Source organism: Rattus rattus, chromosome 9, assembly GCF_011064425.1.
Source record: "Rattus rattus isolate New Zealand chromosome 9, Rrattus_CSIRO_v1, whole genome shotgun sequence".
NCBI lineage: Eukaryota > Metazoa > Chordata > Mammalia > Rodentia > Muridae > Rattus > Rattus rattus.
This window is the reverse complement of record NC_046162.1, coordinates 40,452,569-40,467,889: the sequence shown is the minus strand read 5'-3', so window position 1 is coordinate 40,467,889 and position 15,321 is coordinate 40,452,569. Positions and strand designations below refer to the sequence as shown.

General features: G+C 54.0%; 1 protein-coding gene across 1 annotated transcript in view; it reads left to right on the top strand.

The window, feature by feature from the left end:
- The window catches only part of Galnt10 (polypeptide N-acetylgalactosaminyltransferase 10), a 69,605-nt gene that overhangs the window by 45,378 nt on the left and 8,906 nt on the right, over positions 1–15,321 (top strand). Inside the window, exons 5-7 of the mRNA XM_032911681.1 lie at positions 5,577–5,760; positions 7,905–8,022; positions 14,946–15,053. Of these exons, the coding sequence (XP_032767572.1) occupies positions 5,577–5,760; positions 7,905–8,022; positions 14,946–15,053 (410 nt within the window). The remainder of the gene's footprint in view (positions 1–5,576; positions 5,761–7,904; positions 8,023–14,945; positions 15,054–15,321) is intronic.

The following is a 15,321-nucleotide window of genomic DNA, read 5'->3' as shown; positions in this document are numbered from 1 at the left end:
TGGAGAGCAAACCAAAGCTTTCTACCACTGAGGGTCAACTTATGGGACCTGGGGACATAGCTCAGTTGGCCGAGTACTTGCCCAGCATGCGTGAGTCTCTGGGTTCTATCCCTGGTGTTGGACTGCATAAATCAGGAATGATGACACACCCCAGCACTTGGGAGGTGGAGGTAGGAGGATCAGAAGTTCAAAGTCATCCTCAGCTAAAGGCCACACTGGGATTCACGAGACGATGTCTTAAACAAAAGAACCAAATTGTGGTGGCTGCAAGGGAGGCGTCCTTATTCTAAATGAAAATAGTTACTGCTCGGCATCCATACTGTGAGTCAGAAGGGTTGCAGGGAAGATCACCCGGGCTCATAAGGGTGCACAGTTGAGATGCTTGGTGGCTTGCTTGTCCCCCCAGGCCGTTGGTGTCAAAGTCACCACATGTCAAGCACCAGAGTCTATTGTTTTCCACAACTCCACACTGCTTCCAAGGTTCCTTTCCTCTCAGACGCCCAGGAGGGAAGCATGATCCAGAAACCTTCCACTGTGGGTAGAGTGTGGGCATGAGGGACTTAAGAGTAGCAGAAAATCAGGACACGAGGAGATATAACCAGGCAGACAGCTAAGATAGGTGTTCAGTCAAGGCTTAGAGACATGGCAGGGCAGGGCCAGGGAAAGCTGTGAGGTTGCCACCCTCAAGAGAAAAGTGAATTCCATCCCAGGGGTCAGGGGTCAGACATGCATGACAATTGACCAAGCAGCATGCTCCCCCATGATGCCCCAGTCAGACCCTCCGGCCCAGACGTGCAGATTGTGGCAGTCCAAGGAGCCTCGCTAGTTACATTTGCAGGCAGCTCCTGGTCCAGCAGCCACAGCAGTAAATGCCACTGTGAAAGTCAGCTACGCACAGTCCCACAGGATAACTCAGCTGGGTTTCTTCCTGACCACGTCACTAAGAACTTACCGGACTATGTGCTTCTAACGGCCATGCCCAGGGATCTCACTGGGCTGAAAGGAAGACCAGAATGTCTGGTCAGCTGTATTTAATTAAACCAAGCAGTGGCCTGCATCAACCTCTCATTACCAGGGGGAGGGGGTAGCCTCGGCAGGCAGCAGCACATTTGCAGCCTGAGAGGAGCAGCCGTGTGGAGGGTCCTTTTGTGAGAATGAGGTGGTGGACCAGAGTTGAGCTTGTCTAAACTCTGTTTCTGTGGACATGTGTGAGGGCTATTTTCATCCTCCAAAAGGAGAGCATCCCCTCTCCCTTCTTTTTTCCTCCCCTCTTGTAGAAACACAGGAACTTCACAGAGAGCCCTGCATGGCTTTTGTCTGTGAATCCATTGACACCTCCAGGCTTGGCTGGCTCTGCCCTGATTAATGATTAGACATTGTGGAGCCCTGAGGACTCTGCCTGGTGCGAGAGCGACTCTTGAGTCGTCTCCTTTTTCTTCACTGTCGTCACGGTCCTCAAGGCCTTGAGAGTCCCTCTGAGGTTAGGCCACATCTGTACTTGGATTTGACCTACCCAGTTCAGCAGGCAGGCTTAGCAGTCTTACCTACATTCTGCATGTGACAAAGAAGGACACAGGTACTCCCAATGGCTGCTTCGAGTGTCCTGCAGTCATGGTCATAGAAAATGGGGAATACCAGCATCTCAGTCTTCAGAGACCCACAAGGAAAGCAAAACCCGGAGGCATCAGCCAGCCATGTCCACAGCTGCACAATGAAGGGGAATTGGTGTTGTAAGACTGGGCGTTCAGCTCCCAAACGAACACAGTGACACAGCCCACTGCCACCCAGCACAGTGACACAGCCCACTGCCACCCAGCACAGTGACACAGGCCCCTGCCACCCAGCACAGTGACACAGGCCCCTGCCACCCAGCACAGTGACACAGGCCCCTGCCATCCAGCACAGTGACACAGCCCACTGCCACCCAGCACAGTGACACAGGCCCCTGCCATCCAGCACAGTGACACAGCCCACTGCCACCCAGCACAGTGACACAGGCCCCTGCCACCCAGCACAGTGACACAGCCCACTGCCACCCAGCACAGTGACACAGCCCCCTGCCACCCAGCACAGTGACACAGCCCCCTGCCATCCAGCACAGTGACACAGGCCCCTGCCACCCAGCACAGTGACACAGGCCCCTGCCATCCAGCACAGTGACACAGCCCACTGCCACCCAGCACAGTGACACAGGCCCCTGCCACCCAGCACAGTGACACAGGCCCCTGCCACCCAGCACAGTGACACAGCCCACTGCCACCCAGCACAGTGACACAGCCCCCTGCCACCCAGCACAGTGACACAGCCCACTGCCACCCAGCACAGTGACACAGGCCCCTGCCACCCAGCACAGTGACAGCACAGTGACACAGGCCCCTGCCACCCAGCACAGTGACACAGGCCCCTGCCACCCAGCACAGTGACACAGCCCACTGCCATCCAGCACAGTGACACAGCCCACTGCCACCCAGCACAGTGACACAGCCCACTGCCACCCAACACAGTGACACAGGCCCCTGCCACCCAGCACAGTGACACAGGCCCCTGCCACCCAGCACAGTGACACAGCCCACTGCCACCCAACACAGTGACACAGGCCCCTGCCACCCAGCACAGTGACACAGCCCACTGCCACCCAACACAGTGACACAGACCACTGCCACCCAGCACAGTGACACAGGCCACTGCCACCCAGCACAGTGACACAGGCCACTGCCACCCAGCACAGTGACACAGGCCCCTGCCATCCAGCACAGTGACACAGCCCACTGCCACCCAGCACAGTGACACAGGCCCCCGCCATCGAGCACAGTCTGAGCACAGTGACACAGGCCCCTGCCATCCAGCACAGTGACACAGGCCCCTGCCACCCAGCACAGTGACACAGCCCCTGCCACCCAGCACAGTGACACAGGCCCCTGCCACCCAGCACAGTGACACAGGCCCCTGCCACCCAGCACAGTGACACAGGCCCCTGCCACCCAGCACAGTGACACAGCCCCCTGCCACCCAGCACAGTGACACAGGCCCCTGCCACCCAGCACAGTGACACAGGCCCCTGCCACCCAGCACAGTGACACAGGCCCCTGCCACCCAGCACAGTGACACAGACCACTGCCACCCAGCACAGTGACACAGACCACTGCCACCCAGCACAGTGACACAGGCCCCTGCCACCCAGCACAGTGACACAGCCCACTGCCACCCAGCACAGTGACACAGGCCCCTGCCATCCAGCACAGTGACACAGGCCCCTGCCATCCAGCACAGTGACACAGGCCCCTGCCACCCAGCACAGTGACACAGCCCACTGCCATCCAGCACAGTGACACAGGCCCCTGCCACCCAGCACAGTGACACAGCCCACTGCCATCCAGCACAGTGACACAGCCCACTGCCATCCAGCACAGTGACACAGCCCACTGCCACCCAACACAGTGACACAGCCCACTGCCATCCAGCAAGTCACATGGCCCCCTGCGCTCCAGCAAAGTGACACAGCCCACTGCCACCCAACACAGTGACACAGACCCCTGCCACCCAGCACAGTGACACAGCCCACTGCCATCCAGCACAGTGACACAGGCCCCTGCCACCCAGCACAGTGACACAGGCCCCCGCCACCCAGCACAGTGACACAGGCCACACGCCCCCCGAGCCCAGTGACACAGTCCCCTGCCACCCAGCACAGTGACACAGCCCACTGCCACCCAGCACAGTGACACAGGCCACTGCCACCCAGCACAGTGACACAGGCCCCTGCCATCCAGCACAGTGACACAGCCCACTGCCACCCAGCACAGTGACACAGGCCCCTGCCACCCAGCACAGTGACACAGCCCACTGCCACCCAGCACAGTGACACAGGCCCCTGCCACCCAACACAGTGACACAGCCCACTGCCACCCAGCACAGTGACACAGGCCCCTGCCACCCAGCACAGTGACATAGACCATTGCCATCGAGCACAGTGACACAGGCCACTGCCATCGAGCAGGGCCAACTGTCAGCCATCACTGGCACTGATCAGCTGTGGTAGTGAAATAACCACAGAGGTCTTGAATAATCAGAACAGGGACCCCTCTCTAGATCTTTCCCTCAAGGTCCCTAAGAGTCATGAAGATAGTCCCACACAAGGGAATCTGTCCCCAGGCGGATGGGAGCCATGCACCAGGAGTTCTGACCCCGTGGATAAAGAGAACAGTAGAGAGGTAAAACTAATCCCAAGTGTTTCCAGCATTAGTCACACCACTGTCCATCTGGGGATACATGGTGCAAGTGGCATTTCTGTAACTCCATGTGTGTGTAGGCGTGTGTGTGTGTGTGTGTGTGTGTGTGTGTGTGGTGTGTGTGTGTGTGTGTGGTGTGTGCGCGTGCGCGTGTGCACTCTCACATCCTAAACAAATGCTCTACCTACCACTAAGCTACATCTGCAGTCTTTGCAACTACTTAAACCATGTATCACAGTTAGAAATGCAGTGGCTATCTCAACCTAGTACACAACTGTGTGCACACAGTAGGGCTAAGCCATGCTTCCTGACATTTCGCCTGTAACAGAATCTGCTGTCTCGTGAATTGGGGGTAATGGTCACTGTTCTCCAGACTTGCATGCTTCTATGTGTGTACACATACACACCAACACACACAAACACACACACACACACACACACACACACACACACAATTTCACCACTCACCTACCCACCTGTAGGTTATGCCTTCGGATTAAAAAACAGACACAAATGGTGTTTTGTGAAAAATTCTGTATGGCTTGATAGAATGTGGGCCCAGCCCTTGTCTAGCCCTCTAGGGCCTGAATTATTGAACATGACCCATGATCTTTGACCCAGCACAGCCCATCTGCCCCTTGGGGCAGATCATTGACCCCACAGTGGTCCTCCTGAAGCAGTCAGAGCTCCCTGTGGGAATGACATAGGGTGGCTCAGACCAGCACAGTGACTCCCAGGGTTGAAAGAGACCACGACATGGACTGGGTCGAGGCCCCATTTGCTGTTTCGAATCACCCCACCTTTAGCATTCCACGGGTGACACACTCTGCCTGCGTACCTTCAGGACTTCCAAGGCATGTCTGCTCCCTCTTGGACAGTTTGGGCTGTTTAAAAACTCAAGCTGAATTCCCTTACTGATGATCACAGCTATGGGTGCCCATGAGTAGTCGGGGACAAATGGACACTAGAGAACTACCTGGCTGCTTTTAGCCATGAGTCATGATCAGGGTTTGGCAACTAGGACCATGGCAAGGCCAGAGTAGAGGTCCGCATAGAAGAAAATCTGTATCTGTCCACGGCAGAGCCATGCCCTCACAGTCTATGAGTGGACATTCTCAAATACGGCACAATCTAAGCCTTTTAACAACCTCGGAGGCAGACCCTCCCACCCCACTTCACAGAAGAGATCCTGAGGCTTAGAGATGCTGTCTAAGGAACTGCTTCCTACAGTGCTCGGTCTGAGGAAGCCATGGTCATCCCCAGGGATTGTTCAGAGTAAGTGCCCTACAGAGCAGGAACAGCCTTTGGCTGCTCCCTCCGCTAATGGGCGTCTCTCCACCACCTCAGACCGCATCGCTCGGAACCGAAAGACCATCGTGTGCCCAATGATTGACGTCATCGACCATGATGACTTCCGGTACGAGACACAAGCCGGGGACGCCATGCGGGGTGCCTTCGACTGGGAAATGTATTACAAACGAATCCCAATCCCTCCAGAGCTGCAGAAGGCGGACCCTAGTGACCCATTTGAGTAAGTACAGCTGGCCTGGACTCATACTGGTGATGACCAGGGCCCCTACCAACACACCGGGAGTCTTCACTTATCCTCCTCCAGTACAGGGGTTCCAGGGTCCTGAGCCCACTCAGAACCCAGCACCAAGAGTCTTAACAGCTAAAAGTATCTAGCTTTCTGCCACCCTTTCTTCATCTCAAGTCTTGGACGTCCCACACATACCGAGCCCTTTGCCAAGCAACCATCTTCCAAGTGCAGCAACTGTCCTAGACCACCCAGAGTGAATGTCACCTCACTGAATGTCACAGTTCATTCCTAGGAAGGCAGGGTTTAGGGTCAGCGATTTGTCCCTGGGGCCAAAAGCCAACTTCGATCGAAACCAATGGCTCTGAACCATCCCACAAATTCCCTGGGAGTGAGCCCTGCCCCCTTTGAAGGCTGAGGTGGGGACACCGAAGTACTTACTTGCAGGATAACCTGTGGTGTGTCACACCCTTAGTAATGTCCCAGGGATCCCCCCATCCACCTGCCACAAGGAAGGTGTCTTAGTTAGGGTTTTACTGCTGTGAATAGTCACCATGACCAATGCAAGTCTTGTAAAGGACAACATTTATTTTTTTTTTTTTTTTTTGGTTCTTTTTTTCGGAGCTGGGGACCGAACCCAGGGCCTTGCGCTTCCTAGGCAAGCGCTCTACCACTGAGCTAAATCCCCAACCCCAAGGACAACATTTATAAGGGGCTGGCTTACAGGTTCAGTGGTTCAGTCTATTATCAAGGCAGAAACATGGCAGCATCCAGGCAGGCATGGTGCGGGAGAAGTTTCGAGTTCTACATCTTCATCTGAAGGCTGCTAGCAGAATACTGGCTCCCAGACAGCTAAGGACATGAGTATTAAAGCCCACACCCACAAGGCCACACCTACTCCAGCAAGGCCACACCTCCCAACAGTGCCATTCCCTGGGCCAAGCATACACAAACCACCAGAGAAGGCTTAGGAGGCATGTTAGGTGTAGCCTTGTCCCATCAGTCTCTCCCATGAGTCCTGGAGCCAAGCAGGGACATGAAGGCTACCTCCACGCATGCTGGTTTGAAGGTTTGGATTTTCAACAGACTGGGGCACAGCCATCCGTCGTAATAGACTTTCACGTAGCAGACGTTAGGCAGCTGCTGCTCCATGCTGCCCTGTGCGAGGCACCATGGTTTCCCTGGATCCCATCATGCCATACCCTGACTCTCTTATACCACACCTCTGTGCACCATGTCTGTGCCTTACTGGTGTGGTCCCGACCTCCCCTGTAGCATTTTCCCTCAAGAAGCCTCTTAAACACCTTTTCCTCTGAGCATCCTTCCTTACTCCCTATCCGTGCCTCCTTTCTCCCCCTCAGAGCTGGAAACAGACACAGTCTTTGCCTTCCTTAGTGCTCTTGTCCATACTCCCCATAGGTGGCCTTTACTATTTATCCTCCATCTGTCTCCTGGATCCCTCTGTGCCAAGGCGACTTCACCACACAGCTGTCTCCCGAAGGACAGTGGTTTGTCTCCTGACCCCTCCAGCACCTGCTTCATGAGTGGCATTCAGTGACGAATGAATGAATGAATGAATGAACGAACGAACGAACGAACGAATGAAGTCCATCCTTCCTCCCAGAGTAATCGGAAGGATTGAGCTGGAGTCTGTGGACAGAATAGCCTAGCAAGCATCTGCTTACTCAGCGGATCCTCAAAGGAGCCAGGTGCTTGGGTTCTGGCCCAGAGGCTGCTACTGTAGGCCTGGCGAGGGCCCAGTAGAGCTGTGTTATTCTTCAATCTCTCTAGAAGGTTCCGCAGCACATGCACACTAAAGACAACGGTCCAGACCCTGTAACTAAGGGGAAGGCTAGAGACGCGTCTGTGATGCTGCTGCGAGGCCTGTGGGGAGGAGCTGCTGCTCCTGCCGCAGAGTTCACCTCACAAATACTCTCAGGTGTTAATTGCATCAAGGGACTGGGGATCCATTAGGTTAAAGTGTAGTGGTTTATGAGAGGATGTGGCAGGCAAGAAGGCCAGGTCCCTGCCCGTGAGGCCTTGGAGTCCCCAGCAAACAAGCTCAGTTTCTGGGGACACCATCAGCCGGGAAGCAGGCCTTCTGACTATGTCCTCACACCATGCCTCTTCTCCAACAGGTCTCCTGTGATGGCCGGAGGGCTGTTCGCTGTGGATCGGAAGTGGTTCTGGGAGTTGGGCGGATACGACCCTGGCTTGGAGATCTGGGGAGGGGAGCAGTATGAGATCTCCTTCAAGGTGAGTCCTCTTCTCCCGCGTGCAGCTGCCGTGGCCTCTCTGCTTCTGGAGTAGAGAAGTCAGGAGCTGGCTAGCCGCTCTCCGTGGTAGGGGCAGTGAGAGGGATCTTCAAGCCGCATGGTCTCCCCATTCCGGCATTCGCTTCTCCTCAGCATGGCAAAAGGCCATGCCAGAGCTTCCCACCAGCATTCGGAGGATGAAGACAGACAAGCCTAGCCCTCGGGCCATGCAGCCTCACAGATGGTCAGCCTCACCTCCCTGGTCACTTTTAAGTCCTCCCTCTTGTGTGTCACGGCATGAGTCAGCGTGGACCATAAGGTGGAAGCCCCCGTGGAGGGGTTGGAAGACCTCGATCCAAGTTCTAATCCCGTCAGTCAGCAGCTTTGACTTCCAGCGGCTTTGATCACTTGTCCAAGCTTTGCCTCCCCAGCTGAATGGGAGACTCGTACCCCCTGCCACACCCCCATCCCAGCCCCCACCCTCCACACACATACAGCCTAGGACCCAGGAAGGTTGACTGCCATGACTAGAAAGTGCTTAGCACAGAGCCTGGACCACAGCCAGAGATTAGTGGCAGAATGACACTGCTAAAGATGGCATGGATCAATATTTACTATCGCCTGTGGATTGGTTTGGAGCCAACGAGCTGACCGACAGTTACTACTTAAGCAACTAGTTTACCACTTGGGATGTGAGTGTGCATTCTACTCTGTATTTGTGGGGTTCTGTTCCAGCCCTGAGGAGAAGAAGACTCGGCCTCTAGGAGGGAAAGAATAGGTTGTCCTATACTCTTGAGGTCCATGAGGACCAGTATCAAGGGCAGGTGAGATGGCTTAGGGGTCAGGGCACCCACTGACTGCCAAGCCTAATGACCTGAGTTTCACCCCCAGAACCCACATAGTGGAACCCACAAGTCATCTCCTATATGTATGTCATGGCACCTGTACGCACATGCGTGTGTGCACACACATGTGCACAGTGATAGATAGAACCAGCATTCAACAGGAGCAGCCTCTGGCTGACAAGTTCCCAACTCACGGGGACAACCAGCACCATTACTAGGTTGAATGTTGCGCTTCAGTGCAGCGGCAGTCGGATGGGAAGGCTGTGGTGAACGACCTCAGGGCTGGGCCCAGGTGGTCCACATCAGGTCCTGGCACTGTCACCTCCAGCAGCTGTGTGGTCTCGGCCCACGATGCTTCCCCTCACTGAGCCTTAGTTCCAGCTTCCCTCAAATGAGGTTAGTGTTTATGTGGCTCTCAGCGTTGTTGGCAATTAATGAGACCATGCTTGCTAGGGGCTATTTAATAAGAGTTCTAAAAGAAACATTATCATCATCAAGTCATCAGGATCCTCTACAGGACCAGCTGCGCAGTTCAGACCTAGGGAATACAAACGGCTCCCTAGAATTCCGCGCAAACATTTCTCCGGTGTGATAGAGACTAGTCTACATCTCTACAGACCTCCTGGTCTTTGTGAGACCAGGCTCCCAAATAAAACTAATGTTGGGGGCTGGAGAGATGGCTCAGCGGTTAAGAGCACTGACTGCTCTTCCAGAGGTCCTAAGTTCAATTCCCAGCAACCACATGGTGGCTCACAACCATCTGTAATGGGATCTGATGCCCTCTTCTGGTGTCTGAAGACAGTGACGGTGTACTCACATACATAAAATAAATAAATATTAAAAAACAAAAAACAAAAAACTAATGTTGGTATCAAGGGATAACGCCCAAGAGTATTTAGCAAAAGATTCAGCACCAGCCAACCGGGACGGACGCTCTATAACTGCACTACTCCAACCCTGATAGAGAGAGCAGGAGGCCGCCGCAGCCCTTCACACATGTCGGACCTGTGAGGGCGATGCCTGTGTTACACCCACCTCATGGGAGCAAATAAATTTCAAACTTCACAATCTGCAGTGATTGGGCCAGGGCCTGGCCCCAAGCCTACCTGCTCCAAAGTCTACATCATCATCATCATCATCATCATCATCATCATCATAAATGTATACATATATATCCATATCCTGTTGAGGGGGGAAAAGCAATCGAGGGGGAAACTAGCCTAAGAAAACCAGCTGCACTCACTCACTTGCCCTCACCTCTCAGGTTTTACCTCTCCTGGAATCACTCTGTTTTACTTGGTGATTCTTTGGGCTCTCAGTGAATAGAATGAGTGACAGTCTAGGTCGGGAGTAGCGAATAAGGGACAGGAGATGCGGCTTAGTGGGTAAGAGCACCTACTGCTCTTGCAGAAGACTCGTTCAAATCGCAGCACCCACATTGGGCAGCTCACAGCCCCCCTCTAACTCCAGCTCCAAGGGATCAGACACCTCCTTATGGTCTCCGTGTCTACCCTGACATGCACAAATGCACACACACCCACATACATACAAAAAAATTTTTTGAGACAGGGTCTCTCTGTATGGTCCCGGCTGTTTTGAAACTCACTCTGCATGTAGACCAGGCTAGCCTCAAACTCAGAGATCCACCTGCTTCTGCCTCCTGCGTGCTGGGATTAAAGGCATGCACCACCATTGCCCGTCTTACATAATTTCTTTAAACTAAAACACATATTTTTTAAAGAAGAAAAAGAAATAGCCTGCGAATCTCTCCCCAGACGCCTTTGGTAGGGGCCTCCTCAGTGGCTGGGCATCCTGAGGCTGCTCACTCTGTAGACTGAGAAGTGACATTGTCTGCTGTGGATGCAGGCTTTGTGAGCCGTAGCACAGAGGTCTTGTCTGTTGGCTCAGCCTCCCCGGCCGGTGCAATCTCACTTGGTAAAGGCTGCTTTCCCTCAGTGTAGTGAAGTCATGGATCCAACCGCCAGGCACTGCCTCACGACACATTCTTCCGGGTTTGTCCCCAGAAACAGACCCGTCTGAAGAGCGGTGTTGCCAGGTACTCCACTGCAGTAGATCTAGGATCTGTCTGTGTCTGACTCATTGCCATATCCCAAACACCCGAAGATTTGCCTGGGAAGGACCGTGCTGCATGAAATCTGAGGCTGGAGATGTGTGGCCGGGATCAACTGTATCACCGGCCAGAGCCGCTTCCAGCCCCACAGAAGCTGCTTCTGTGGAGAAGAGCAGACAGGGAGTCATTCACAAAGGGGGTCTCTAAGCCCACAAGGTTTCCATTTTGTTCCTTATGTTCCTAAGACGCATCTAATGTGTCATCAGGCAGTCACAGCAGAATAAATGATGGGGGTTTTTGTTTTTTGGGCTTTTTTTTTTTTTTTATTCCTCCACCCAGTTTATTTACAAAAGACTCACTAATGAAGCCACACTGGAGACTGAGGAAGGGAGCTGGCTCGAATTCCATCTGATCCAATTATGCTGGGCACTCTCTGGGGAAAATGAGCCGGAATAATGAGTGGGCCTGGCCTCAGGGAGGGAGGCATTCCTCTCTCAACTCACTCACTCTCCCCCGCCCTCTCCCCTGCCCCTCCCCCTCTCCTTCTCCCTCTCCCTCCCTCCTGGCCAATGACAGCCCCCCTGTCCTGCCTATGTTCCAGGCCTAAGGCAGGCCTTGCCCAGCTGCCATGCTGTCTCTTTGAACACTGGTTCTGCCTCAGCTAGGGTTCAGCCCCTCCCTAGGGCCTCTCCCTTTGCCGAGACCCCCATTCTTCATGGTGACAGAAATGACAATGGCCCGAGAGACGCAAGTACACTACCAGAAATTAGGATGGATCCGTCTGTGCCATTGGGCCTGACAGATTAATCCAGCTCTGATTCCAGACCAGGCCTGTTTCTCCTGACGGGAGAAGAGTGAACCCATTCCAGGACTGAAGACTAAGCTGGGCGGTAGAGGGCTTGCCCAGCAGCTGTGAGGCCCTGCCACAGAGGTAACGTGTTTATTCCACTCCACTGATGAATCAGTTGGCTACGGTGACACACACTTGTAATACCAGCACTCAGGCTGAAGCAGGAATGAGCTGGTGAGTCTCAGGCTGGTCCATGCTACACAATAGCAGTTCCTGTGTTGAAAGGAGGGAAGGAAGGACGGACGGACAGACAGATGGATGTAGCAAGGGGCTGGAGATGTAGCTCACTTGGTAGAACGGTTGCCCAGCATATGGGCTCTGAGTTCAATCCCCAGCATAAACTAACTTGGCGGTACAGAAAAATCAGGAGTTCAGGGTTAGCCTGGGCTACATGAGACTTAGCCTCACAATAAATCAGAGAAGTTGGAGTCTGAACTGTCTAGAAGTCACTGATCTCTTCCTTCTCCTGCAGAGGTCTTTGCTTGGAGTCTCCTGCTTGGAGCTTGGCCTCTCGTCAATTCTAGAGGTGGACTAAGACTGGGCTCTGCGGGTTGGGATTTAGCTCAGTGGTAGAGCGATTGCCTAGCAACCCAAGGGCCCTGGGTTAGGTCCCCAGCTCGAAAAAAAAAAAAAAAAAAAAAAAAAAAAAAAAAAGACTGGGCTCTGCAGCTCAGCCCCCACCACCCCCACCCCACCACCCCACCCCACCCCATCCTGCTTCTCTTCTCTCTGTGCCCCCAACATTCCCTGGGACTCATACCAGTAACCCAGACCAAAACCAGTGTAATGTTTGTACAGGCCAGGCATGAAGGACTCATGGTTCCCCAGTCAGAACCCACCCCTCATCCAGGGCCAGTCACTCGTCTACCATAACTCACTCTCCAGGGCTGTCTCCTGCAGCTCCCCAGCAGCCTATGGGAACCTGTGGGAAGCTCCTTGAGTGCTCTTGACCTGACAGTTGCCAGTCTATCCCAGGGCCAGCTGCAATCCTGGCCCTTGGGGAGCCAAAAGGGCGGTGTGATGGGGAGGAACTTAATTGCAGCGGCCTCAGTTTCCCTGTATGAAGCTGCATTGACTGTAAAGGAAGCAAGGCCAGATCCAGGCCTGGGGCTTGGACCTACGGTGGCTGCTACAGTCCAGTACAACTCAGGATGCCAACCCGAGTCTCTGGCTTTCTGTCCCAGGAAGGGTCAGCCCCCCGTTTTGGGACCTAACCTTTCAGATTGAGACATGTTTGCTAGTAGACAGAGGTGAGGGAGAGCATGATCGTGAAGCTGTCTGCTCCACTTCATCCAAGGCAAAAATAAAGGAAGGCTGCACCAGAAAAAGATGGGCTGGGGGTTGGGGATTTAGCTCAGGGGTAGAGCGCTTGCCTAGGAAGCGAAAGGCCCTGGGTTCAGACCCCAGCTCCGAAAAAAAAAAAAAAAAAAAAAAAAAAAAGATGGGCTGGGCCCTTCTAGTTCAGACAATGACTGCTCTCCTGGCTAAGAAGGACATGAGACCCTTTCTCAAGACAAACAGACGGACCTGAGACCTCAGCCCCCAAGGCTGGGAAGTAAAGCGACTAGCCTGGCCACTGGCCCTGGGAGAAGTGAGTAGGGCACAGAGAGAAAGTGCTGACAGGCACAGATGCACAGGGAGATCTCAGCCGAGATGCATCTATGCACATAATTATGTTGCATTTAATAGGAAAGCAGTGAAGAGAAGTGCTAGCCCCTGCTGGGAGCCAAGATGCCCCTTGGAGGTGTCAGGGCAGGGAGGCAGGGAGCTAGCAGAGCTCAGGGTCCAAGGAGTTCTCCAGATTGAGGGAAGAGCTATGGAGAGAGAGACCAGGACAAGAGGTGGGAGACAAGAGGGGGAAGACAACCTCAGGGACCCTTTTCATGCTGATGTCCTGTGCAAGGTGCATCTTGGGTAGTCCAAGTGGACTCAGTAGTCATCAGCAGGCTTAGCACAACGGGAATTTCCGTTCTGAGTCAGCCACCTGCACCTCCATCCAGGGCTGGAGTCCATGGAGAGAATCCAGCCAGGTCCTCTGTGAGTTTGGGACATCCTGGTCTCTGGGAACACCTTGGCTGCCTCAAGCCTTCCAGCAGAACAAGGTCACCCTGGTTCCTTCAGGCTGGTGGCTAGTGTGGCCAGGGATAAAGGAGCTGGAGGTCCTGGCAAAAAAGAAGGCTTTGGGTTTCATTTGTCCATTGCACGGTGGAAGGACTCTAAGCCAGCAGAGCTGGGGACAGCAAGGAGACGCAAGTTGTCTCCACCGGCTTGGCACCACCTCTCAAAGGCAGAGGGTGGCCTGGCATCAAGCAAGCATAACTGCCTGGCAAAGTAAAGTGTGCTTGCCCATCAATCCCCGGCCAGGGGAGAGTGGCCGTGACGGAGGCTGGCAGCTGATCGATATCTCCTGCTATAAAAATGAAGTTCTTGGCTCGGCCTTGACATTAATCTAGCATCCGGAGCCTATTATCTTGAGACCAGTGTTCTGTTCCATTGACCAGCCGGGGTTTTCCTCTTCCCCACCGTCAGAATAGAACTACTTTGCCCAGACCGCACCTCTGCTGACTGCATTCTGGAACAGCTCCCGCCCTGGGAAATGGCAGAAAGGACATCCTGCATCCATCCTGACAGGAGGTAGAAAGACCCAAGACCCTTTGAGAGCCCCCAGTGAGCCCCAGCAAGGGCGCTGCACAGAACTGGAGTCGTCCCCATGCCAGTCTCTCGATCCACAGGAGACGGAATGTGAAAACATGGTCTATGGTGTCCCGGAAGCAGCTGGGACCCCACACACCCAAAGCCACTGGGGCCTCAATTCTGGACTGTAGTGTCTGCCCGGGACTGCACCCACTGCGTTCCATGAGCAGAGCCAAATTGTAAAATTGAATGGTACAAAGACATCCTGTCTAGCCGCACCCTGTCGAGAGCCTGTGCCTTCCCTTCCCTCACACCCCACTGGGCGCCAGGCCTCCAACATCCATGGTCCAGCATCTGTGCCTGCCTGCAGCACACTCTCTGGTCTCTTTTCCTTGCAGTATTTTTCGGGGCTGTTCTGAGTTCAGGACTTGTGAAGGCCACGCACGCAGGCCACGTGCTGGCATCTGAGGGCATGGGGACATAAGGATAGAAGTGTCACCTTCGTTTCCCCTTCTCCCCTACAGGTGTGGATGTGTGGGGGCCGCATGGAAGACATCCCCTGCTCCAGAGTGGGCCACATCTACAGGAAGTATGTGCCCTACAAGGTCCCTGCCGGAGTCAGCCTGGCCAGGGTAAGGTGGTGACTTACTAGGGGATTGGGAGCAGCATGGAGGCCTCCGGGGACCCCGGGCTGAGTGGTTGATAGATGATTTCCAAGTGAAATGCAGCCAAAATTTTCAATTTGTCCAGCACCGAAAAAAACTGTTTGACCTGAAAACTATATTAGGGGTTGGAATTAACTGCTGACTACAAGGGGTGATCGTTAACAAAAGATGTGGGGAGTGCGGGATTCTTTTACTGGGGAAATAAATTTTATTGGAAAAATATAAATAAAGGGAA